At 44.8% G+C, this 17,921-nt stretch overlaps 2 protein-coding genes and 1 non-coding gene across 7 annotated transcripts; 2 read left to right on the top strand and 1 right to left on the bottom strand.

Moving 5' to 3' along the window:
* The first annotated feature begins 8 nt into the window (after positions 1–8).
* RPL12 (ribosomal protein L12) lies at positions 9–15,074 on the top strand. Of its 2 annotated transcripts, none has more exons than XM_072960152.1 (7): positions 9–168; positions 726–799; positions 1,936–2,034; positions 2,366–2,447; positions 3,034–3,120; positions 3,486–3,638; positions 15,052–15,074. In XM_072960152.1, the coding sequence occupies exons 1-7, from the start codon at positions 132–134 to the stop codon at positions 15,057–15,059; spliced, it is 540 nt and encodes a 179-aa protein (XP_072816253.1). In that variant the 5' UTR covers positions 9–131; the 3' UTR covers positions 15,060–15,074. The 2 variants fall into 2 exon arrangements, with proteins under 2 accessions (XP_072816253.1, XP_006205554.1); XM_006205492.4 differs by lacking the exon at positions 15,052–15,074 and adding an exon at positions 3,763–3,811 and having other exon boundaries at positions 3,486–3,598.
* On the top strand, positions 2,821–2,950 carry LOC116280414 (small nucleolar RNA SNORA65). The gene has a single exon (XR_004189801.1). It is a non-coding gene; the product is annotated as a small nucleolar RNA SNORA65 (small nucleolar RNA).
* On the bottom strand, positions 5,388–16,242 carry ZNF79 (zinc finger protein 79). Of its 4 annotated transcripts, none has more exons than XM_031677571.2 (5): positions 15,822–16,242; positions 12,059–12,144; positions 9,917–10,043; positions 9,296–9,391; positions 5,388–6,651 (listed from the first exon to the last, which is right to left on the bottom strand). In XM_031677571.2, exons 1-5 carry the CDS (start codon positions 15,901–15,903, stop codon positions 5,486–5,488), a joined length of 1,557 nt encoding a protein of 518 aa, XP_031533431.1. In that variant the 5' UTR covers positions 15,904–16,242; the 3' UTR covers positions 5,388–5,485. The 4 variants fall into 4 exon arrangements, with proteins under 4 accessions (XP_031533431.1, XP_031533432.1, XP_072816250.1 ...); XM_031677572.2 differs by having other exon boundaries at positions 15,888–16,242; XM_072960149.1 differs by lacking the exon at positions 9,917–10,043 and having other exon boundaries at positions 15,888–16,242.
* Between the last annotated feature and the right edge of the window lie 1,679 nt (positions 16,243–17,921).

The following is a 17,921-nucleotide window of genomic DNA, read 5'->3' as shown; positions in this document are numbered from 1 at the left end:
CGCTTTCAGGCCTATATCCGGCGTAACTGCCCTTTCTTCCGGTCTTTCGGCTTTTGGCTCGGAGGAGGGCGAGGTGCAACTTTCTTCGGTCGTCCCGAATCCGGGTTCATCCGACACCAGCCGCCTCCACCATGCCGCCTAAGTTCGACCCCAACGAGATCAAAGTCGGTGCGTGCTTTAGATGTGGCCGGGGCTACGGGATGGAGCATCCCTCCTCGCATTCCGCCTGGCTTTCGGCCCCCGCCGCATTTTCCTTTCCTACGTCGGGCTTTAGAGCCGCTGCCTCTTAGAGGCACGTCCTTCTGGTGCTGCGTTCAGGGCGCTGTGCGGCCCTGGCCGAGTCTCTTGCTCTTTCTGGGCCTCAGCTTCCCCACGTGTAAATGGGGAGGGAGGACCGGACGACCTGTGGCGCCTTTGCAGCCCGCACGCCTTAGGGTAAGGTTTTTTTTCCCCGGGCGCTTCCTTTAGGCTGGGTTAACTCGCGGTCGGGCTGCCTCCACGCCGGCCCGGTGTGGGCCTGGGCAGCCGTGGCCAAACCAAAGGCCGCTGTCCCACGTGGTGCTTGGAGCCGTCCACACTTTGTAGGGGGGCTGCCTCGTTCCCCGCTGAGGCTCTTGGAGCGTTCTGAAAAGAGGCAAAAGGTGGTGTGGCCAGGCCCGGAAAGGTGCGGAGTAAGGACTGTGACTTAGGGTTCTTACGGAGCTGCTGATTTTCCTTTCTCCTAGTATACCTGAGGTGCACCGGTGGAGAAGTCGGTGCCACATCTGCCTTGGCTCCAAAGATCGGTCCTCTGGGTCTGGTAAGTTCCTCCTGGAGGGGCGTCTCTAGCATGAGGAGAGCAGACTTAGACTCGGCTTGTACACACACGATCGTCTGAGGTGCTGTTGACATCGGGAGATCGCCCTCCCCATTCAGACCTCGGAGCCACTGAATGACACGAGCTGCTGTAGAAAGGCTATTTATGAAAATGGAACCTACTACCTTGAACCTGTAACTTTTAAACATTTGCTAACTGCTTCTCTTAGCCTGCCAGTCTACCAGAGGGGCGAGATAGGGGAGGTTTTTGAAGTCAAGAATAGCTTAGTGACACTGCGCAGCCTGCTTAGCATATTTCCTAGGGAAATGGGCATATGGCTGTTGGGAGGATTAAATAAGGTGTGACGTGAGGATCTTGGTAACGTTAGGGTAGCCTGTATTAACTTTGAACATATTTGGTAATATGACCGGCTTTATCTTATGATCAGCCTTATTTACCAGCCTCCCCCTCCATTTTATACTTTTAACTGAACTTCTTTTTCTTTAAAGAAATATTTTTTTAATGGAAGTGCTGGGAATTGAACCTAGGACCTCATGCATGCTAAGCATGATCTCTACCACTGAGTTATACCCACCCCTGAACTTTAAGTATCATGCCATTATTCCTTGGGCAGTAGTTTCCTGTCCCAAACACTCTCCCACAAGTTTTGCTTAACCAGAGTCTTAACTCTTGCTTGGCCCTTAGCTCAGCTGGCACTCACTGGACATCTCTCCTGTTTGGGGGATTGTAAGGCAGCAAATGTCCAGCCCCATCCCCACAGATTAATTTGGATTAGTCAGACACAGGAACCTGGTGTCTTTAAAGGTCCCCAGGTGATTTGAATGTAAAAGGGTTGAAAATCCCTACATTACCACATAGGCCCTTAGGAGAGGGGATGGGTAGGTAAGGCACTTGGGGTCCATTGTGGTCTTGAGTCTGCAGTTTACAGCCCTGGACAAACTTCACCCCAGCCTCATTTTTCCAATTTATATTACAGTGAATAGCCATGCCTTGGTTGGATAGGCACAATTAGGTGTGTTTTAGAAGCCTTCTTGGTGCTGCCAAGTGAGGACTGGGCAGATTTTCAGATTGGTTTGATTTAGGGCACAGTGTTGACTATGTACCTTTTATCTTGACAGTCTCCAAAAAAAGTTGGTGATGACATTGCCAAGGCGACTGGTGATTGGAAGGGTCTGAGGATTACAGTGAAACTGACCATTCAGAACAGACAGGCCCAGGTACTTGGTTTGAGGGAGGGCAGAGGTAGCAACCCTCTGGGATTCCTGGGTAGAAAGTTTTTGCTGACAAGGCCATCTGCCACTTGTGGTGATCTAAGAGTAATTTCATTTGTGGGGAAGGTTTTGAGATTATGAGCCAAGTATTAACTTTTCACTTTTGAGACACTGGGCAAATCACTTATGTCTCCTGACGAAGGATGTTTCGGGTTGTGAAAATTAACTTAATGTACAGTAAATCCAGTGTCTGGTCCATGGTCTCTGAGAGCCAAGGTGCATTGATCTCATTGGACAGTGGGGTATGGCTCATTCACATTGAGACTCTCTTCTGCAGATTGAGGTGGTACCTTCTGCTTCTGCCCTGATCATCAAAGCCCTCAAGGAACCCCCAAGAGACAGAAAGAAGCAGAAAAACAGTGAGTGGCTTTTTCCCTGATAATTTGTGAGTGGCATTGTGTACCCTGTGTTTGATACACAACTGCATGTGCTCCCTTGAATGAAACCTAGGGATGGTACAGGTATTTGATTTCAAGTTGTTACGGAGCCAGACACTGCCAGAGAACTGCCATGTGGCTCTCCCCAAGCCGTGGTGTGGGACAGATCGCACTTGGTGCTTGCAGGAGGGAAATGTGGGTAGGCAGGGTGAAGAAACAGAAAGCTGAGCAGTAATCAGGAAAGTCGGCTTCTTAGCTGGTTGACAGACTCGATGGACACCTCAGTCACTTCACCTTGTAACAGATAGTCTGTTCTGTATAAGGTTAGCAAAGACTTGATTTTTGTCCCTAGCCACCCGCCACTGCACCTGACCAGTTCTCTGTTGGCTGGTGCAATCCAGTGGTGAGCTGATACTAAACCCCAGCTTAGGAAACAGGGTTGTTCTTCATGTGGATGACTCTGTGCCGAAAGCATGGGAACAGCCCAGAAATGGATGAGGGAGGACATTGTGGTCTGCTCTGGCCTCAGCTGGTGACAAAGCTTTTGCTGTTTTTTTCTTTTCCGCAGTTAAGCACAGTGGAAACATCACTTTTGATGAGATTGTCAACATTGCCCGACAGATGAGGCACCGGTCTCTAGCTAGAGAGCTCTCTGGTAAGAGCAGGACAGTATGGAGCCACCATAATTGTCATACGAGATGAATTCGCTAAGTAGTAGCATTTTCCCACTTATAGGGGACTTTACTCTGTAAGGCCTGAAATTGGTGTTTTCTGGGTTTGAAAGAATAGTTTTAGGATTGTGAAGATCGTTTTGGGTTGGGTGTGTAATTTGGGTGGATCAAGGGACCCATGGACATTTTGCATTTAGAGCCTTTAAATGGAGCTCTGAATTTTGGATGAGGGGATTGGAGATATTATGCCATGAAATAGTTAATCCTCTCCTTGTATTTCCCTACAGGTATCTGAGGATTAGGAGGAACTGGCAGCCCCTCTGACACTGCCTTTTTTTTTTCATTACAGGAACCATTAAGGAGATCCTGGGGACTGCCCAGTCTGTGGGCTGCAATGTTGATGGCCGCCACCCTCACGACATCATAGAGGACATCAACAGTGGTGCGGTGGAATGCCCAGCGGTATGTGACTTCTGCACTGATTTCATTTGCTTAATAAAAGGTGAAAGCTTGTGGGCGTTTAATGTATCAGATATATTAGAGGTTGAAAGTTCTAGAAATGCTCAGTGGGGTTGGGATAGTTTTTTTGTCTGTTACTGAGAGGGTTATTTTTTTCTTTCCCACAGAGTTAACTACAAAGGAAGATGACTTAATAAAGGGTTATTTGACAACTAATGGACTTTTTGATGTGACCTTTTCCTTGGGGGAGCTTAGCCTTTGTTGTCAAATGGTCACTGAGGCCAAGGTGACAACCTGTGGAGGGAGCAGCAGTCTGAGTAACAAGCTTCTTGTGGACAACAGATTATACTCTTTATGGAACTAGCTCAGAAAAGACCTAGGAGGGAAGTTTGCTTTTTGTACACACTCATGGAGCTCATTAGAAAAAATTCTTGGTCAGAAAGAAAACTTGTAGTTCAGCATAGACACAAGGGGAAGGAGCTTTTCACCCCCAAATTTAATTATTTGGTGGGTTGAGGGCTCAGGGCCCATGATTCAGGGCTTTGCTATCCAGTCCAGTGCATAGCTTAGATGCAGAACCACTGATGAACCTGACCAGGCCTTAAGAGTCTGACTGATCCTGAGTTAATGTGAAAGTGAGGTTCAAGTTTACTTCTGCAGTCTTACCAGCAGCGTCTGGCCCTACCCGGAACTGGTTTTAGACCGGTAACTGTTTTCTGATGCATTCACCTTTCCCAAGCTTCTTGTCTTTCCCTTAGTGGGAGAGTTTCCTTTGACTTTCTAGAGCTCATCACTCACTTTAACCTTATTTGATGTGCAATGAGTGAACCTCAAAAACACCTGGGCACTGAAGTACCACCCACCCTAAAGGCTGAGAATGACTTCCCCAAGAGTGTCATTTCCCTGGCATTAAGTCACTTTTTTGCTCCCATTTTGTCAAGTCTTTTGAGGTGGTTTTCAGTTGATACTGGTGCAAGCAGCACTGGTAAACTGCCTTTAGTGGAAAGGATTACCTGAGATCTCCGCAGTGAGGAAGGTTCCAGGACATGGGGCAAGTCAACTAAGAAATCAAAGGTAGAGACCTTGGGTGATGACCGTTAAGTGTCCAACAGTGTCCTTTACAGTAGACCAGTCATGGGAAGTCTGAAATTAAGCTTACCTAACCAAAAAGCTGTGGAAGAACACAGGAGTTTGTAAGTGCTGAGATAAGATCTACACCAGTTGGGTGCAGGAGAGAAAGGAAGCAAGCCAACAGGATAAAGAGCTTGATACAAAAGAAGAGGGGAAAGTGAAAATGACCCACCTGTCTGAGCCAGGGAGAGCACGGCTGCCGCCAGGCTCCCCCAATCTCATCAGCCCTGTTAGGGACTCCATTTAAAGGTACGTACCTTACTAGAAAAGACCACTTGAACAGATTGTGTGAACTGTGTCTAGATTTGGCATCAGGGTTTGAGTATTCCTCCCCCATCCCCATTCTAGTGTGTAATTGGCCCTTGAATCCCCTTCCTCACTTGAATTCCCCCCAGATACCTTAGTGGCCCTGCAGTGGAGAATACATGTTCTTGATTCTCCTTTTGTAACAGCTTTCATGCAAGCAGATTACTAGGACCAGACCGCTGCCAAAATACCTGGCCTTTAAGTAGGAGCCAAGTCCTTCACTCATTCCTTATAAACCAAGATTTTTGGATTGCTTGCTACATAAAACACTACAAGGGTATAATTGGAGTTGGGCTGTCTATGCTTGCTTAAGATGGTGAGAAATTAGCACCTGAGACCTTCCACATGCAACATGTAAAATGGTGACTATTTTATTAAAGGTGCTTTTACTTGTGGCTCTGGGCTACAGACTTAAAGTCAGATGTCCCCAGTCCACTCTGGTTGTATTCCCAGTTACTCTCCAGCATGGAGTCTCTGATGTCTGATGAAGGCTGAACTACACCTGAAGGCCTTCCCACACACTCTGCATTCATAGGGCTTCACACCAGTGTGAATTCTCTGATGCTGACTAAGGGATGAGCTCTGGTTAAATGCTTTTCCACACTCATTGCACTCGTAGGGCTTTTCGCCTGTGTGAATTATATGATGTCGAATGAGGGCTGAGCTCTCACTGAAGAACTTCCCACACTCATTACATTTATAAGGCTTCTCCCCAGTGTGGGTCTTTTGGTGGATTATAAGGTTTGTACTTTGGCTGAAGGCCCTTCCGCACTCGCTGCACTTGTAGGGCTTCTCCCCGGTGTGAGTCCTCTGGTGGTTTGTGAGGTTCGCGCTCTGGCTAAAGGCCTTCCCACATGCGTTACACCTGTAGGGCTTCTCCCCGGTGTGGATTCTCTGGTGCTGAATAAAGGCTGCGCAGTAGCTGAAGGCCCTTCCGCACTCGCTGCACTTGTAGGGCTTCTCCCCGGTGTGAGTCCTCTGGTGGTTTGTGAGGTTTGCGCTGTGTCGGAAGGCCTTCCCACAGTCACTGCATTCATAAGGCTTCTCTCCGGTGTGAATTCTCTGATGCTGAACCAGGGCTGAACAGTCACTGAAGGCTTTCTCACACTCACTACATTTGTAGGGCTTTTCTCCGGTATGAGTTCGCTGGTGTTTTGTGAGGTTTGCGTTCTGGCTGAAGGCCCTTCCACACTCACCACACTTATAAGGTTTCTCTCCAGTGTGAATCCTCTGGTGCTGAATAAGAGAGGAGCTCTGGCTGAAGGCCTTCCCGCATTCACTGCACTCATACGGCTTCTCCCCAGTGTGGCTCTTCTGATGCTGAGAAAGGGAAGAACAGTAACTGAAGGCTTTGCCGCATTCATTACACGTGTACGGCTTCGCTCTGCGAGGTGTAATTATATCCAAATCCTCCCTGAGGCTCTCTGTGTGTGTTTCATGTTTACAGGGTCTCACTTCTGTAGGAACTTTCTGCTGCGGAGAAAGTACTGGTCTCAGATTGCAGCTTTTCCCCAGTTCACGGTTCCTGTGACCTGACTCCCCAGGGGGCAGCTCTACACTTGTGTCTTGGAATGATTCTTTGGAAATGTGTTGCTCAGGTGGTGACTCAGGCTTCCAGTCTGAAAAAAATTTAGAAGAGCAATTTTTTTTATTTGTTTGGTGGAAGAAGATAGAACTGAAATACATAAGGCTGACAGAGTCTGGCTGAGGTCTTATGCAGACAAGTTCAACGCTTCACTCCCTTCTCCCCAAACGCTTCTGTTCTAAACCAGAAATAATGACCAGATGGCTTTTCAGAGACATAAACACACTTCGCTCCCTTTCCTAAACTGCAACCTTGAACCTCTGCCTCAGACGCACTCCTCTCCTGTGCTTTTGCCAAGTACTGGGTGCCTCAAGCTGTCTTCTTAAGTCACAATTCTCGGTGTGGTTTTGGGTAACTTGCTTACCAGGTTTGATATCCCAAACCAAATATACCCAAAACAGAACTGCTGACTTTCCCTTTCAAGCCAGTGTCTTTGTCAGTCTTCCCATCTATCCATCTGCTCAGGCCAGGGACATCCTTAATGCCTCTGTCCCTCACCTCCAGGTCACTAGCGAGTCCTATTGGCTTTAACACCCAAGTCAGTCCTGAATCCTTACCAGCCACCATCATCTCACTGGAATGTCCTAACTGGTCTCCCTGTTTCTAGTCTTTAAAGTCCCGTCTCCACGTTATCTTTTCAAACACAAATCAAACATTGTCCCTTCCTTGCTCAAAACCTTCAATGGCTACCTATCTTTCCATCTGAATAAAATCTGAACCCTTAAATGATCTGTGCCCTGCTTACTAACCCTTGATTACTGAGTCCTAGGGGCTTATGGATCCTAACACAAGCCAAGCTCATTCCCAACTCAAAGCCTCAACACATGCTGTGGCCCAGAATGTTCCTCCTCCAGATCCTTTCATACCTGTCTCATTCTCTTCCTTCAGGTCTCAGCTCCACCCGGACTCCCACCCCCCTAGCACTCATCACTATCTAGCAGTGTATCAGGTGTTCCGTTTATTCATTTTCTTTCTTTTCCTCACTAGGATGTAAGCAGGGGCTACATCATGTTCTCTGATGCACCTCCAGTAGCTAAAACAATGCCAGGACTGTACCAAGCAGTCAGGGCAAAGCACTTCAAAGACTGGGGCCTGTCACCGTGGGAGGAGTGGGATGGAATGAGAGAGGGCCCTGAAACCAGCCCATGGAGGCACAGCGATGCCCAGGATGCTCTGTGGGCCTCAGAGCAGAGATGTAACACCACAGAAGTATTTAAGTTACTCTAATGGCCAAATTTAAAACTCCAACTACTTCACTATCACAGAATTAATACAGCTCTACATCACTGACAACTTTTTTTCATACATAATAACTTATAAAATGAGACAGGTTTTGTTATCCACATTTTTTTAGATATAGAAACAGGTAACACATAACTTAGTGGTTTACTCTGAATCCATGTAGTTATTAATGCACAGCAGGCTAGGACCTGGCTATGTCTCTCATGGGTCCATATCCAAAGTTGCTTCCACACTAACACTCTATTCCTCAGAGCACAGATCCTTGGTGGTAACACGTTCCCAACTTCTGTTTCTAATAACACGGTGATTTGAATCTTCTTCAGTAACCTTTTTAGGATCTTGAACCGCTCTGTGATGAAACCTTTCCCCAGAAAAATGCAGTATTGCCATAAACCACTGCATTCAGTTTCTGAAGTTCCAGGGCCATGGGTTCAGGTTAAAAGGCGCTGTGTAGCAAATACGGTGCGTGGGGACGCGGGGGGCCTTGGGAGAAGGAAGCAGCAGGAAGGGTGCGGCTCCCCGTAAGGGGAAGTACTTCAGCAAGTCCGCGTGGTGCCTGGGCATAACGCGGGCTGAGGTAACAGGTGGCAGGCTGCTTAGAAAGAGGACAGGATGGGAAGGAGAAGAGGGTTCAGATGACCTGTGCGGAAAGTAAGCCAGGGGCTTTGTTTTCATTGTCCTACAGCAACAATAATTATAGTCACTAAAAATATGGAGCATTAGGCTGCATTTTTAGAAAAATTTAAAACTTCATCACCTTAAAGTTGTTAAGTTCACTTGTACCCGATGCTTTAAGTTTCAAAATATTGTAAGTGGCTGAAACCACAGGCCCTGCCAGAAGTCACACATGTGCAAGGGCTGAAATATGAAGGTGGGGGCGAAATGAGCAACCTAAGGTGAGTAGCAAGAGGCACACACTGGTTTCCCTTGCTTTTGTCTTTCCCGGGTTTCTTAGTATCATCCCTTCAGAAAGCTGTGGCATGGCCGTGAAGAGGAGGGGTGGGGGTGCAAAATCCAGTAAGGAGTCAGAGAGGGGAGTAGCAGCAGGTGTCACAGCTGGAGGTACGGGTACGGGGGGGGGCACCTGACACCCCCAGTGAGGTAACCTGAAGCAGGGAATGTGCTAGGCCAGCAAAGAGGACCCCCATTCTCCCAGAAGCCAGCAATACCACCTGCGCTCCACCACCCAGCCTGGCGAGACTGAGGAAACGGTGTGGAAGAGAGGGCACTGGAGTCTGACCTTGCTTCAAACCCCTATGTCACTTTCTAGCTGTGAGGCTCTGAACCAGTGAGTTAGCCTCTCAGCTTTATATTCCTCAACTATAAAATGGGGATAATAATATTTACCTCACGAGTTGTTAAAATAATCAAATGCACTAACACATTTCAGAAGGGCTCTTGCTCCCGAGACACCGGCTCAGTGTGTGCGCACTTACCTGGACAGGTACTCCTTAGGCCTTCTCTCTCCAGCATCCATGAGCCTTCCCTTTGTTCCAACTGGGAGTTCATTACAGGCTGGGAGACTGGAAGTCCTATAAGGGGAAAAATGTGCTTTAGAGATTTGTACTAAGTACAAATAGCCACCCAGAACTCGGGAGTGGAAATAGGTCATTCATTTCATTCATTCAACAAATACTGAGCAATGACTTGGTGCCGGACACTAGGGGATGCAGCAGTAAGACAGATATGATACCAAGGTCTTGGTAGAACATTTCTGAAAAGAGCTGAAGAAACAGCCTCAAGGAAGGGTCAAGCCAGGGAGTTAAGCAAGCCCATAAAGCAAGCTATTTAGGAACTTGGTGAACATGGAGGAACTGGCCTAAAGGTTATCCAACCTTGCCTTGGAAGTAAGAAAATGGGGGAGGGCACAGCTTTGGGGGGAACAAAATGAAATTGCCTGTTTCCCAACCCAGAGTGCAGAGACCTATCAATGGCGGACGAGGAAGAATAAATACTATCCCTCTGGTGCATCAGAGCAATTTGGGATCACTTAACACTGGGAAATGCCACAGATTTTCAGACTTGAGCAAATTTTGAATTTTAAATGGTTTCCTTACCCAGGAGGACCAGGTTTCTGGACTCTTCTGGTATCCCCTCCATGAACCTGTCCCTCAGAGCAGGGACCGAGAGCCTCCACCCTTCCTGGGTAAATGCTACAGCCACACTGCTGAAAGGCGTGCGGTCCTGGAACAACAAGCACATTCCTTCTTGCCCAGTGGCCCGAGAAGGGAGGTGGAAGTGACGGGGTGGGGAGGCTGGGGCTCTGGGTGTGTTGCCAAGCAGGCCTACAAAGGGTCTTTGAAAGGACTCAGGATAGTTTCAGAAAAGCCTTTATTAATCACTTCCTTTGTGCCTAACACTAGACTGGACTATCGACACACAAAAATAAATAAAACACAGTCTCTCTTGTGTGTTTATAATTCTAGTAGACTTCAAATACAAACAGAAGGAAATATGCATATATATGAGCAGTACTTGGGCAGAAACTAACAGTGCTTGGGAATTAAAAGAGCCAATATAGAAAAAGCAAAATTAGAATGTGTGAGTTTATGCAACAAGGAATCAGCTCCAAATTAGAAAAGAAATGTGAATGATTAAATGTTTTCAGAACATTTGATAAATATTCGTATGAACTCAGACATCACACAGTACAGCAGGAGAGCCAGGCACGTACGTAACCACCTGTAATAATGTGTCAAAGAGATGGACAGACTGGTAACCAGGATAACAGAAGAGGAATCCTAGAGGGAGGGCAGGGGCAGGACAATCAGGGAAGACCACAGAGAGAAGGCAATCACCAAGCTGGCCTTGAAGGAAAAGGTTCCTCAGATGGAGACAGAGAAGGATATCCAAGGCAGGGGAGGCATCATGAGCAAAGGCATGGAGGCGAGAAAGTATTTGTCTGTTTTCAGCTTAGGAAATGGCACCTCCACGCACCTAGTTGTCCCTGTCAGACACCTGGGTGTTATCTTCCCCTTGCCTGCAGCTCCCCACAAATCAACTGCCTATTCATTCTCCCTCCTCACTATCACTAGAATTCACCCACTTCTCTCCATGCCCCTGGCCACTGCCTTGTTTTAAACCAGCATCATTTCCCAGATTATAACTAGTCTCCTGATTCTAATTTTACCTGTCCTTCCAATCCATCCTTCACATTGAGAAATGCATTAAATGGGACAAAGAGCATCATTTTTAAAAACCGTGAAATGGGTAAAACATTTGGGTAATTTTTAATAATTAAGAGAGTAAAATCCACTGTGAACATGCAAGTGTCATGAACCAAATAACAAATATATAGTTGATAAAAAAAAACTGTAGGAAGTACAAGGAGAAATTTAAAACATTATAGTTATGAGAGATGTTAAACAACTCAGCTGTTGACAAAGTTAATACAAAACAAAGAGTATGAGAGAAATGAGTAATTTAATACGGTTGAGCTAACAGAGCTGACAAACCCTACACCCTGCGATCACACAATACCTGGATATTGTGTGTTGAGAAAAGACACAAACTTTATCTCCACGGAGCACACACCAGCTGATTGTGCAGACAAGAAACCAAAGTCACAATTTTGGCATATCTAAAAAAATAAAGACCCTCAGCCAAAACCTTTCAATATATATAAACAAAAAGGAAGAAAATGAATTAGGGATTCAACTCAATAAAAAAATAATAAATTTAAAAATAAACCTAAGGAAAACAGAAGCAAAAAAACTAAGAAAAAATTTTAATAAAGAGTAGAACTGATGAGGAAATTCAAGTGCAGACTTCCTAAAAGTGAAAATAGACCAAGACCTAGTCTAGTCAAGGGGAAAAAAAAAAAGAAAAAAAAAGATAGTTCTTACCCTCATAGGACTGTGCAATGGAATTTATTAGATATAATTCTGTAGAATACTTCTAATGAAATGGGGAAAATACTACTCAAATTCTACTAAGTGGAAATAAAAAGGATGTTACAAAGCAAAACACACCCATTTTAGGAAAACATTAAAAAAAATGACTGAAAGGACACAAAATGTTAAGTGTTATTTCTTTGTGGGATTAAGGGTGATTTTGGGGGGGGTGTATTGTCCATATTTTTCAGGTTTTCTACAATGAACATGAATTCCTTATGTAATTAAAAACCCAAAACACTCTTAATATTAAAAAAAGAAGAAAAAAAAAAAGAGCCTGCCTCTCAGAGTAAATTTCTAACTTACTTGGGGCCCAGCTGCAAGACCAGCTGCCATTCCTTCCTCTTCTGTGCCTTCCTCTTGGGGAAGGGCAGGATCTGGAGATGGTGGCTCTGGAAAAAGAGAAAGAAACCAATGAGGCATAAAACTACAGCTCACCAAGCTAGAAAGTGTTACTTTCTCACTCTGAAGAGACCACTCAAACAACATCACAAGCTGCAGGGCTCACTAAGGCTGAATCTGCAGACCTGTAGTGGGATAAAAGTTTCCCATTCTTCTTTCTACCTTGGAAGTTCCACCAATTCACTCAGACATAGGGAGGCATTAAAGTGTAACAGACTCTCAAGTATTCCGGATCCACCACTTACCAGCAGTGTGCAAATCATGTGACCTCACTTTTCTGATCTGTAAAATGGGGATAATAATCCCTTGTAAGGTTGCTGTGAAGATTTAAATACAGACAAAGCAGCTGACAAAATGCCTAGCGTGTAAGTATATAGCTTACAACTATTACCAATTACTTAGTTCTTTGGAGAAAATGGCTCTGCAAATTTAAGACATTTGCTTAATCAAAACAAGAGGTAATGACCAAGTGGGATTCATCCCAGAAACACAAGGTTGGTCCAGCACATGAAAATCAATTGATATAAAATGTGATACTAATATAAAAGAAAAAACCCCACATGATTATCTCGACAAACACCAAGAAGGCCATTTTACAAACCTGACACCTTTCATGATAAAACATACCCAATAAACTAGGAACAGAAGGGAACTTCCTCAACACAATAAGAGGCATTTATGAAAAACCCAGAGCTACAGACTGATGCTTTCCCCCCAAGATCAGGAACAAGACAAGGATGTGTGCTCTTGCCATTTCTATTCAGTATGATACTGGATGTTCTAGCCAGAGCAATTAGGAAAAAACAAACAAACAGAAGGCATCCAGATTGGAAAGGAAGAATTTAAACTACCTCTATTCACGAATGGCATGGTTTTGCATATAGAAAATCCTAAGGAATCCACAGAAAAACTATCATAGCTAAACAAGTTTGCAGGACACGACATGAATATATAACAAAAAGACAACTCAATTAAAAATGGGCAAAGGATTGAAAGTTCTCCAGTTGTATTTCTATACACTAATAATGAACAATCCAAAGATGAAATTAAGAAAACAATTCCATTTACAAGAGCATTAAAAGAATAAAATGCCTAGGAATAAATTGAACAAAGGAAGTGCAAGACATCACACTGAAAACTACCAAACATTGTTAAAGGAAATTACAGAAGATCTAAATAAATAGAAAGACATCCCACGTTCATGGATTGGAAGACATTAATCTTGTTTTCCAATACTCACCAAATTAGCTTACAGAGTCAATGCAACCCCTATCAAATTCCCAGCTGGCTGTTTTTTTTTTAACAAAAATTTATAAGCTCATCCTAAAATTCATGTAGAAATGGAAGGGATACAGAATAGCCAAACAGTCTGGAAAAAGGAGAACAAAAGCAGGAGGCCTCATATTCATGATGTCAAAACTTTCTACAAAGCAATAGTAATTAAAAAAATATGGTACAGGTATAAAGATCAATGGAGAAGAACTGAGAGTCCAGAAATAAACCCACAGATTAATGGACAATTGATTTTCAACAAGAATGCCAAGAAATTAAATTTCAAAAAAAAAACACAGCTGGGACAACTGCATATCTGCATGCAAAAGAATGAAATTGAACTCCTACCTTGCATCATATAAAAAGAAAACCTCAAAATGGATCAAAGACTTAAACAAAAAAGCTAAAACTCGTAGAAGAATATATAAATAGAAATCTTTATGACCTCTGATTAGGCAACGGGTTTCCTAGACATGACATCAAAAGCACAAGCAAAATGAAAAACTAAATTGGATTTCATCAAAATTAAAAACTTTGTGCTTCAAAGGACACTATCAAGAAAGTGAAAAGATCTGCAAATCATATATATTCTAGGGTCTAGTATCCAGAATATATAAAGAATTCTATTAAAAACTCAACAAAGAAAGACAAATAACCCAACTTAAAAATGGGCAGTGGATTTGAATAGATAGTTCTCTAAGCAAGATACAAACAGCCAATAAGTATAAGGAAAGATGCTCAACATCATTAGTCATTGGAGAAATGCATAGCAAACCATTATGAGATACCACTTCACACCCACTAAATGGCTAAAATAAAAAAGATGGGAAAAAAAAGTGCTGATGAAGGTGCAGAGAAACTGAAACCCACACATACTGGGAACGTAAAATGGTTCAGCCACCGTGGAAAAAAGTTTGGCAGTTCCTCAGAAAGTTAAACAGAGTTACCAAAGTTACCAGTTATTTAGTAATTCCTCTCCTAGGTATATACCAGAGAGAAATGAAAACATGTCTACACAAAAACTTGTGCATGCATATTCACAGCATTATTTGTAATAGCCCAAATGTCCATCAACTGATGAATAGAGAAAACATGGTATAACCCATATAATGGAATATCATTCAGCCACAAAAAGGAATGAAGTACATTCCTCCTGTTACAACATGGATGAACCTTGAAACATTACACTAAGTGAAAGAAGCCAGACACATATACTGTATGATTCTATTTTTGTGAAATGTCCAGAATAGGCAAATTCATAGGGACAGAAAATAGATTAATGGTTGCCAGGGACTAGGGGGAAGAGGGAATGGGGAGTAATACCAGTTTCTTTTTGGGGTGATGAAAATATCCTGGAACTAAATAGTGGTGATGGTTGCATACTCTGTGAATATACTAAAAGCCACTGGATATTATACTTTAAAAGTGAATATTGTAGCATAGCATGTGAATTATATCTCAATTTAAGAAAAAAGTAGAGGTAGTGTAGTCCTCAAAAATAATTCAAAAAAAGTAAACAGGTCTGGTCCTAGTACAGATTTAAGTTACTGAGTTGTACCTAACCACTATACTTACATCCCTCTTTGGTAATATGGGGAGGATAACCATTCTGTTTGTGTTCCCAGGTCTCTGAGGGAAGACAGCACGAAATGCTGGATGTGAACTTGCACCTGAAGACTGACAGGCCAATTCAGGGACCCCTTGATCTAGGGGAGGATGGCACTGCCTCAGTGGTTAAGATTACACACACACATTTGTTCTGTTCTGTAAAGCATTCAAGGTGCTTTCAAAAACGTCATTTTATTTGATGCTTTCAGTTCTTAGAAGTGAACGAGGTAGTTAACGTTATTTTACCTTCTCCTCCACGAACAAACACAGGTTAAGAGAACTGACTGGTATCTCACAGCTTAAACAGGAATCCTAGCCTCCCGATTCTAAATCCCCAGGACCCTCCACGATTTCACAGTCCAACTGGGTTGAACCCGCCCTCACTATCAGGTGAAGCCAACAGGCTCCCATTCCGAGCATCCCTGGCTGCTTCCAGAAAGGCTGGAAGATCAGAAGCAATAGAGAAGGCCCTTGGTACGTCCCATTTTCATTGCCAGGGCCCATTTCTCTCTACTTTCTAATGCCATGGGTGCATCAACAGATCGGAGTAAGGGATAGGATACTCAGAGATGATCCAGGCCTGAGAGCCTCCAACCTTTCTGACCCCGGGATTCTTTATTCAAAATAGGATCGTCCCAAGGAGGTGTGTATAGCTCATTGGTAGAGCGCATGCTTAGCATGAATGAGGTCCTGGGTTCAATCCCCAGTACCTCCATTAAAAAAAAAAAAAAAAAAAAAAAAGACCGTGCTTTAGCACTTGTGGAAAGGATAACTGCAGAGTTCTCACCCGGGTCACACAGCAGTATCAGCGGGCAAGCTGGAAGCCATAAACCGCTCCACCAGTCCTTCTCACCTCCTTCCTCCAGCATTTGTGTCCCACCTAGCGCCACCGCCTCCCAGCTGTTCTCTGCCCGTCAGCGTCACTTCACTGAAGGTCCAGCCCCGCTCTGGGCTCTTCTCTCAGGCCTCTCCCCTCAACGGCCGGGTCTGAATCTGCGGTGCTGAGCCGGGTCGGGCCTGTCCAGCCCGGTCTTTTACTGTCTGCTCAGCCACAGCCAGGTCACGGCTCAGGAGCCTGCGGTGCAACAGACAACTCGGTCTCCAGAACACCTAGAGAAAAAGCCGCTTCCGGCTACGCGAAAAAGCTACCGGATACCGCCACCTGCACGAGCTTACAAACTGCGGTCGCAGGCCCAGCTCCCAGGCCAAAGAGGACGCGCCTAAATAACGCAACTTCCGGTCATGCGCACATGCCTCCCTGCGCCATCGGACTCCATTTCCCAGAAATCTCTGGGTTCTTGTCCTGGTCAAAGCTATGTCTAGGTGCCAGGTTGTGACCCGCGCCCCTCCGTGGACTGTATTTCCCAGAGAGCTTCCCCCTGTTCTTGCTCCAAGAATTTATCATCACGCTTTGTTGCACATGCTTTTCATGTCCACCGAATCCGATGACTAGGGCCTCGGACAGGAAGAGACTTGGCCGCGAAAGATCGTGTGAGGATCCTGGGAGCGGTGGTTTTAGCGCAGGCGCACCTACTTTCTCAACTCTGACGGGCCAAGGACACCGGTTCACTGAGGTTCTTTCTCTCGGCCTTCTGCTCAGGGCCCAGCCCCAGTTACCTTCATGGTCCTCTTGAGCCCTCCTGAACGTTTGGGAGGAGTAAAGGAAATGAGGGCCTCAGTGTGAACAGGGCAGCTACAGGTGGGCTTGGAACGCTCAAAGTATAAAAATCTATCAGCAGGAAAGAAAAGTAGTTTCAGGAGCAAAAGCACACTTTAGTGATGTTAGATCAGAACTGTTGCGAGAGATTTTGGAAAATTCATCCCTTGGAGGCTTCCGTACTGCACCAGGGACTATTTCAAGGGGTTTCCTAAGAGCATTGATGAAATTTCCCAAGCCTGTTGAAAATTATTTCACTCCTTGGAAGTCAAGCAGGGTGGAGGTATAGCTCAGTGGTAGAGTGCGTGTTTAGCACGCACAAGGTCCTGGATTCAATCCCCAGTACCTCCATTAAAAACAAACAAACAAACCTAGTCCCCCCTTACTAACAAAAACAACAAAAACAGGGGTTGGGGTGGGTATAGCTCAGTGGTAGAGTGCATGTCCAGCATGTGCAAGGTCCTGGGTTCGATCCCCAGTACCTCCATTAATTTTTTTTTTTTTTGTAAAGAAGAAAAAAAGAAAATCAAACAATTTTCTGATGCCCAATTCAGTTTCAGAGGCATTGTGATGTTAAGGATATATGAATGCATTACCTGGGAAGGAGAAATGAGTTTGGGGTGTCCTAAGCCTCTTTTAATTTTGTACTAACTCTGTCCCTTTCAGTCACAGCTGGTAGTGTTTGTTTTTTTTTTTTTTTGCCAGTATAATTCTAATATAACTCTAAATTTGTGGGCCTTCTGTAAATCTTATTGGGATTGACTCCATTAGGCAAGGCACAGCCACAGACATCTTTGAGATAAGCTGTTCTCTACTTTGGGCTTCTGCAATTTTAGGCTTAGAACCTTGAAGGTCAGAAGTCTGAGATGGGTCTCATTGGGCTAGAATCAAGGTGTCTGCAAGACTATTTTCCTTCTGGAGGCTCTAGGGGGAGAATCGGTTTCCTTTTTTTTTTTTTTTTTTCCAGCTTCCAGAAGATGCCTACACTCCTTGGCTAGTGGCCTCCAGCTGGTGTCTTCTGCTCACAGCACAGGCCCAGCAGGTGCTAAATCCATAATGGCCACTAGGCGGATAGCAGGGGGCTTTCAGCCTTAGTCTTGGTGAACCCACCCATGGCCACTGGGAGGTAGCAGAGTGCTTCATACTTTGGCTTATGCAATTCCACTGATGGCCACTGGGTGGCGTTAGGGCATTTCTTGCCTCAGGTTCTCAGAAGCCAGGATTCTCCTG

The sequence above is a fragment of the Vicugna pacos genome, chromosome 4 (assembly GCF_048564905.1).
Source record: "Vicugna pacos chromosome 4, VicPac4, whole genome shotgun sequence".
Classification (NCBI taxonomy): domain Eukaryota; kingdom Metazoa; phylum Chordata; class Mammalia; order Artiodactyla; family Camelidae; genus Vicugna; species Vicugna pacos.
Note: the sequence above shows the minus strand (reverse complement) of the source record. Positions and strands in the feature narration are given on the sequence as shown.